This window comes from Limulus polyphemus, unplaced genomic scaffold, assembly GCF_000517525.1.
Source record: "Limulus polyphemus unplaced genomic scaffold, Limulus_polyphemus-2.1.2 Scaffold619, whole genome shotgun sequence".
In the NCBI taxonomy this organism is placed as follows: Eukaryota; Metazoa; Arthropoda; class Merostomata; order Xiphosura; family Limulidae; genus Limulus; species Limulus polyphemus.
Window position 1 is genome coordinate 223,582 of NW_013666229.1, and position 8,573 is coordinate 232,154.

The following is an 8,573-nucleotide window of genomic DNA, read 5'->3' on the forward strand; positions in this document are numbered from 1 at the left end:
GACTAGTTGCGGAGAATTGCACTCCTCATCAGAGTTCCTGATGAGGAGTGGAATTCTCCGAAACTAGTCTGGCTCACAGACACACACCCCAATAAAAGAACAGGCCATTCCAAGCTTTTACTTGTTGTTAAACAAATGTTTAAACAACTCTATTTAATAATTTCACCTATTGTCATGGATAATACACATTCGGAAAAAATGTGACGATTTTCAATGCAAATTGAAAACTATACAAAGCATTACTAGAAGTTATGATCTAGCAACTTATGGTATCTTAATATTACAGAATTTTTAGATTTTTTGTTTGTTCAGGTGAACAGGCTATTATAAAATGTAAGGCCTAAAACATAGTTACTTCATAAGTACCATAATATGACTGTGACTATTTGATCATTCTTCATGAAACAAACATAGTTTCATAATGTACTAAATATGCAAAACACATGCATTAACTCTTCAATAAAGTTGCTGAATTATATATAAACCAATTTTTTTCCCTCACAATATGATTTCTGTTCAGTCTTGGCCTTTGGCCTTGGTACCCCAATTTGTACCCTCAGTAATATCAAATGAGTCCGCCACAACAATTTGATATATACACTAAAAAAAAAGAGCTATTAGTAATAAATTTGTACATCACCTTGTAGATTAACATACTGGATTAGTGATTAGAAACACGTATATAACATATTAGTGATGATAAAGATGCATATCACCCTGTACATTAACGTAAAGGATTAGTGGAAAAACATGTATATGACAGTGTAAATTAACATAGTGGAATAGTTTTCATAAAATTGTAAAACACAGATGAACAAAAATTATATCATTTAAAATAAAAGCTGTTTTGGTGTATTATTAATATGTATTTTTATATCTATCTGCAGATATACAAGTTATTATGAATGTGGAAATAGCTACTGTAAAGACGTCAACTATCGAGAACATTATCACTGTATGGATTGTAACTGCAAGGTAGATTCAGTTACAATAAACTTATCAAACATTTGATTTCATGAACTAAAACTGCAGAGACGGTCCAATTGCAGTAGAATTATGAAACTTTTCATTCTTGGACTGTAACTGCGAACTTTACTGTAGAGTAACTTCAGTTATAATAGACTTACGAAACTTTTCATTCTGTGTACTGTAATTAATTCGTAGGTCTAGTTAAAATACACTTAAAGAGCTTTCTATTCTGTGAACTAAAATGGCAGGGTAGATCCATTTGAAATTAACATAGGAAACTTTTCGTTTTATAGACTGTGAGTAGTAAGGGCCCCACTTCCGACATATGCACTGATTGGCTGCCTCAGGTAGGGGAATGGAAAGGGCTGCAGTGATGCCACCAAAGACGACGACGTTATATTTCCACAAATTTTCACGAGAAGGCACGTTGTAAGGGACACATTGCTAGGCCGTCATGACAGGCGACCATGTCGTCATAGTTCCACAAAGTGTCACCAGAGGGCGTACTGGTAGGACGCATTGCTAGGTCGCCATGAAAGGAGTAAATGTCGTCATAAGAGGGTGCAGCAATCTTACAGATGATTGAAATTATAGTTTGATAAGAGACAGACAGCTCTGACATAATAGTTCTATGAAAACAGAGAACATATTTCTAGGCAGCCATGACGTCATAGTTTCACTAAGTTGGACCAGTATAAATTTGATCAATATGTCTCAACATTACTATGTTTTCTAGAATCAGTTAAAACACTAATTCATTACTTCTATACATTTCCTGACCATTTATATGTCCTACAAAAAACTCTTAACACTAATTAATTAGTCCTATACATTTCCTGAAGACTTATATTTAGCTCATCCTAAAAAGGGTGATTTAAAGGATTATCGCTAATTTATTAATTCTATACATTTCCTGACTATTTATATGTAAGTCGTCCTGCAAAATAATGCTTAACACTTATTTCCACACATTTTCTGATCATTTATATTTAAATCACACTAAAAGGACGATATCATCAAACAATTAAAAGTTACTGCTTAACTCTTTAATTAGAAATCAAGTAATTATTTCAAATATTTTGGCACTTATTTAATATGCAAGACAAACTATTTCATTTTACACATGATACTTTATACTTTTAGCTTACATGAGTTTTACTACACTTCCACATATGATCAGTGTCTCTATCTAATTATGTTAAAACCATTATTTTAACAACTGTCCATAGGATTTTAACAAATATGCTGTGACAGTGTTAATATACTTCCACATATGATTACATCATCAATGTCTAGATTAAATTATGTTAAATCCATTATTTTGCATATTTTAATATCTGTACTATTTTCAAAACAAGATCCAAAACTCGAGCACTTTCAAATAGTTGACTATTCTTCTTCAGAAGAAGAATAGTCAACTATTTGAAAGCACTCGATTTTTGGGTCTCACTTTAAAAATATTACAACTTTTGTAGATGATCCTGTGTGCTAGCTACTTAACCTGGATTAATATTTATACTATTACAATTTTCTACAACTAAAAATAATAATAGTTGAATAACTTACTGTTTACCCATCCATTTTCTATAAAACATTCCCTTGAAGATTAAAATATTATTAAACTTTGAGACTGTCTAGTGCTATTAGGAATTGATCACTGGCAAACACACCTCCAAACTTCTTTGCATATACAAATCATGTGAAAGTATGGAATACATTTCTAAACTGTTCCTAGCTTCTCTCAGACAATGTTCTGTAGGACATTTACTGTTTTGCTTTCACAAGTAAAACATACATATTATTTGAATGAGACAGTTATTATAACCAATAATTTACTTTTATCGTCCTACAACTAAATATAGTAAATGAACGACATACTGTTTAAATCACATTGCATAAAACTTTAAGAATGTCTAATGCTAAGTCACTATTAGGAAATCACACGCATGATATCTGAACATCGACTTTTAAGAATTAAATAGGTTTTCACGTGATCACACACATACAAACAGTGATTCTACTGTACACAAAACCATCGTGAAAATACTGACGTCATTATCGACCACACTTCAACCATCCTTTTATTTAAAAGAGAGTAGGGAATCACCATGGTCACAGTCTGATGTGTTTGATATTCAAGGCCACTGCCTGGCTTGGTTTTCTAAAATATACAGGGTAGGATGTCAAGTTTAGAAATTCTTTTTGACCTTTAGTGTTAGGTAAAACAGATAACACTTTCTTTTGAATGTAGGAAAAATGGTATTAAAATAAATTTCCATTATATTACACTGTCACTATTTATGTGTCTACAGTATATTTAATATTCAAAATAAGCTCTACATAATTTTAATGTTCACCATCCCTTAACACAAGTTTTTATGTCACTTGAAAGTCAGTAAACATAGTTCATTACATAGTGATACAAAACAATAAATGTATGTTATCAATAGCTGATGGGTTAGAGTACAATTATTGCATACTGTACCCGACAAATGGTCAGATTGTATCAGTTGGCTTAGAATAATTTTCAAAATGAAAGATCTATTCAAGTCTAATATATTATATTTATATAAACATGTGAAATATGTGAGATTTCATTGCACACTAAAGTCTAATTGTGATTTCAAATATCTCATAATGGTTTGAAACATAATTTGTAATACCTGTGGTATAAACTTGTTCTAACATGTTATTACTCACCATAAAGGAAACAAAGGCATTTTCAAGGTATACAAAACATATAATATTCTTGAAATCCGTAACTAAATTTACTGTCTCCTACAACTTAACACTGACATATTTTACCCTAATATACTATCTTCAACATATGTAAGTAAAGAATTGTAAAGAATCACATGACCACTACAAAATGGGTAGACAAACCAGAAATTCTAGTTCCGTATCTTTCAAGCTTCTAGGATAAAAGACAAAAAAATATATATATTTTATTTCACAATTGGGTACAATTATTGCATACTGTGTACCCAACATACAGCAAAAGGTCATACTGTAGCAGTCGGCTTAGAATAATTTTTCCAAATGAAAGATTGAATGTAAACATGTAAAATGTATGAGATTTAATCATACATTATGCACTTGTGTAGTAACAGAGTTACTTGTTTCCAGGTAGTGTTGACATGGTAGATCCTTTATTTATAAATCAAGTGATCATTCTTTGATATATTTCCTCATGTGCATTTTGAAATTGTTACTGCAACATGAATTTTCTTTCATTTACACTTTATATATAGATAATCAAATGTATAAAAATCATCAGTTACAAATCAGACTTCTGTGATATTTTTATATGAAACTCACTTCTTATCATAAACTAATATACTATCTTTAGTATATATAAGTAAAATCTCAGACTTAAGTATCACACATATTGAAACATTGTTAACAAAACTTCAAAATACAGTAAGATACTATTTACGAAAACTTCTTAGTTTATAAATTACTGTCTTATACACGTCTTGCTTAGTCTTTTACGCCTCATGAATAACAGTTTCTAACAAATCTCCATTTATATTTGATATAGAAAACTCACATTTCATCATACCCCAAAGTAATATCATTAATATATGTAAGCGAAATCACATATCTAACAAGCATACTAAAACATTTATTGACAAAACTTCAAGATATACTAAATTGCTATTTACGAAAACATCTTAGTTTATAGGATACCGATTTACAGCACAATGTAATAATACTTGTGGTATATATATCTGTTCTAGCACCTTATCTGTCACCTGTAAATGAAACATAAGGGCATTCTCCAAACTTATCAAAGTTTCTTTATTTTAGAAACTATACAAAACATATCATGCACTTGAAATCCTTAACTATATTGACTGTCAAATATGTGAAAACAAACTGAATTAACATGAAACATTGTACTAAAGACATATCATTACATAAATGAATAAATGCTTTATTGCAAACTAGCCATGTAAAATAAAAGATATATATTTTCTTGTCTTTTTTGTCAAGTATAGTATAAAGTCAAACTAGTGAAAGTGTAAGTTTAATTATTACATAATATTTAATAAACATTTTATTGATGACATAATCACATGTTGAGACACTTTGAAAAACAATTTGCTTTAGCAACATGATGTATATGTAGAACACCATCCACCTTTGTAAAACATAAAACATGAGATAAAACTATAAAAGTATCATGTGTAAAATAAAGTATTTTGTTTTGCCTGTTAAATAAGCGCCGAAAATCTTAGAAATAATCACTTGATTTATAATTAAAGAGTCAAACATTAACTTTTAGTCATTTCATGATATCATCCTTTTAGGACAATTTAGATATAGATGGTCAGGAAATGTATGAAACTAATAAATTAGTGATAAACTTCCTTTTTCAGTATGGTTTACATATAAATGGTCAGGAATTAATTAATTAATTAGTGTTAAGCGTCCTTTTTCAGGTTATATAAATGATCAGGAAATGTATCGAACTAATGAATTAATGTTTTAAACCAATTGTATCTAATATACTCATGTTGAGACATGTTGATCAAATTTATGCTGGCCCCACCAACATCGAAATATGATGTAATGGCTGCCTGTCTTGGTGGTCTAGAAACACGTTTTCTGTTTTCCTAGAACTATTATATCATAGCTGTCTGTCTGGTATCAAACTATAATTTTAATCCTTTCTAAGATATCTGCGCCATCTGACAACAATTTGACCTAGCGATGTGTCCCTAACAATGTGTTCTCTGGTGAATGTGAAACTTTGTGAAATTGTGATGGCATTGTGGCCTAGCAATGCAGCTCTAACAACACAATCTCTAGTGACAATTTGTGGAACTATGACGTCATCCTCTTTCGTGTCATGACCGCTACCAACGTGCCCCCTGGTGACAAATTGTGGAACTATGACGTCACCGTCTTTGGTGACACCATTTCATACCCTTCCCACCCACTCCTTGAGACAGTCAATCATCGTGTGTGTCTGAAGTGCAGCCCTTACTACTGCTGTGACTTTCGAGTAGGTTCAGTTATATTGGATGGGTCCAGCTAAACTAAACGTAGGAAATTTATTTATCCATAAGTTGTAACCATTGGGTAAGAAGTCTGTTATAAGACTGTGGAGCTACTTTGTAGTTTCAGTCTACAGAATAAAAAAAAACTTTTCGTATTGCATACTGTAAGTGTAAGGTAGGTCTTGTTAGAACAGACATAAAGAAGTTTTCATGTTGTGAACTGTAACTCCAGGTAGATCCAGCTGGAGTAGAATTAGGAAACTATATTTTTTTGTATGTAAATGTAGAGTATGTCCATGGTAGGTCAAATATTTTAGTTCTGAGTTTATAAAGAAGTAATTTTAATTTCCTTTTTGTTTTAGTTATATGAAACACACACAGAAAAGCAGCTTTTAAGCGAATACTTTATATTTTGTTATTTTGTAAACCTGAAGTTCAAAAGAAAACGCTGTTACTGTTTGTTATTTTTTATGTAGGTGTTCCTAAAGAAAGAAGAGATTATTCGACATTGCAAGTGGCATAAAAAACGGGATGAGTTTTTACAACAGGGTTTTATGCGATATAGTTCAACAGATAGCTGCTCTGATCGATTTACACACTGTTCACACAACGGAAAACAGACTCACTATCACTGTCTGAAGGTATGGAGAATATGATAGATTAGAAACGTGAAAAGTTTCTACAACGCAGTTTCATGTGATATATTTCAACAGATAGCTGTTCTGTCCATTTCACACACTTTTCGTGCAACAGAAAATAGGCTCCATATCACTCTTTAAAGGAATGGAAAATATGCTTGATTGGGGCGAGTTTCTACAACAAGCAGTGGCGTAGCTATGGTTCTCAGCACCCAGGGTGCAAAGACACTTTTGGGACCCCACCTCTGAAATGTTTCAATTATTTGTTTTGTGACTCATTTCCCACTTAATGACAATAACACAAAAAATTAATTACCGCCTTACACAGGCCTAAAATAAAGACACACTATAACATCTCACAATATCACAACTGTAAACCTGGAACTAATGAAGCATAGCCTACTAGGTGTACTTACACAATTTGTAAACCATTTTGATATTTATGTCATCCAGTATTGTTTAAAGTCACATAGCTAGAGTAATCTTTCAAGCATGCATAATAAATTTTTGTTATATCCCTAGTTTTGAAACTTATGTTTTATATGAGAAGCCCTTGTGGTGTACATGAATTATAAAACAGATTGATAAAATACTACTTAAGTTTACAAATAACAAATGTTACTAGCTTACAAAACTACACATATATATATTTAACTAGATCTTGTACAGGTAGCATTCTGGTATTCATTGTTACATTATATGAACCTTTCGTGCTTTTGCTGCTGCAAATGCATCAATTAAACTATCAAAATTTAAGGTTTTAAGTACGTCTTTTTCAGTTCTTAATATTGCCAAGCTACTAAGTCGTTCTTGAGTCATTGAGGTTCTCAAGTATGTAAGAATTAATTTCAGCTTGCTGAAGGACCTTTCACAACTAGCAATAGAAACCCCAATTGTTAACAAAATCTGCAATGCAATTCTTAAATTTGGGGAAAACATCTTCACCATATGAAATTATAAATGTTAGCAAATCAGTTGCAACCAATGGTTCAGGAAAATCGGTCTGTGTTCTTTTACTTTCTGCAGTCTTTAATTTCTCTGTACAATTCTGGTCCATCAATATCACCTGGATAGCTCTTTTCTAAGTCAGCACATTTTTCTTCCAATTTTCCGTCTTCAAAATCTCCAGAAACAATATTTTGCACATCTCGTAGAAATCCAAACCGTGAATCTAAATCTAGTAAGCGAGAAAATCTTCCTGTTATTTCTGTAATCAAGTGATCAATAACATCCTTCATGATGTGATAAATTTCCTGTTCAGCAGTCAATCCAGCATCAGCTTCATTTTCACCTGGCATCCGTTTACGGCGTATTTTTTCTTCTTTCAATGGTCAATCCCCATGTTTCACATTGATTCTTGCCCAGTCTAAGTGCTTCTTGACAGGACTTTCACGTGATTTTATCAATTTATCTTTCAAAGAATTAAGATCAGCAGCTGCTTGGGTCCTGAAAACGTTTCAGCACTCGATTGATAGATGATAAAAGATTTCTCCAACAATGCAAAAGTACAAGAAAATCAAATATTATGAGCACCACATTTTGTTTCAGCGTGTTGCCATTCTCACTTAATTGCTGTAACAGTCCTAGCAATTCACCCAGTTTTCATGTACAACTTTTACTGCTTTTTCTCGTGCACTCCACCGTGTTTCTGATTCACGCTTGACAAAGATCTTAAGCTCCTGCTGCAGTTCGTCCCATCAAGTTGTTGAATGAGCAAAGAAATTATAAATGGCTTCAATTATACCAAAAAAGGTAATAACTGTTGTTTCCTGACTTGCAGCATGAAGACATGCTAAGTTCAAACTATGGTTGTCACACTGCTTTTGGATTTTTGTTCAGAATTCTTTGTTGAACACCCGACAGATGACATGACATGACAGCAGCGTTATTATAGCATTGTGAACAACAAGCACTCAATAAAATTCCATCCGCTTCTAATTTTGTGCTTATCGTTTTCTCG

General features: G+C 32.1%; 1 protein-coding gene across 1 annotated transcript in view; it reads left to right on the top strand.

The window, feature by feature from the left end:
- Positions 1–8,573, top strand: part of LOC106459504 (zinc finger protein castor homolog 1-like) — a gene marked incomplete at its 5' end in the record, with an annotated part of 29,959 nt that overhangs the window by 5,190 nt on the left and 16,196 nt on the right. Inside the window, 2 exons of the mRNA XM_022386003.1 lie at positions 888–975; positions 6,452–6,616. Of these exons, the coding sequence (XP_022241711.1) occupies positions 888–975; positions 6,452–6,616 (253 nt within the window). The remainder of the gene's footprint in view (positions 1–887; positions 976–6,451; positions 6,617–8,573) is intronic.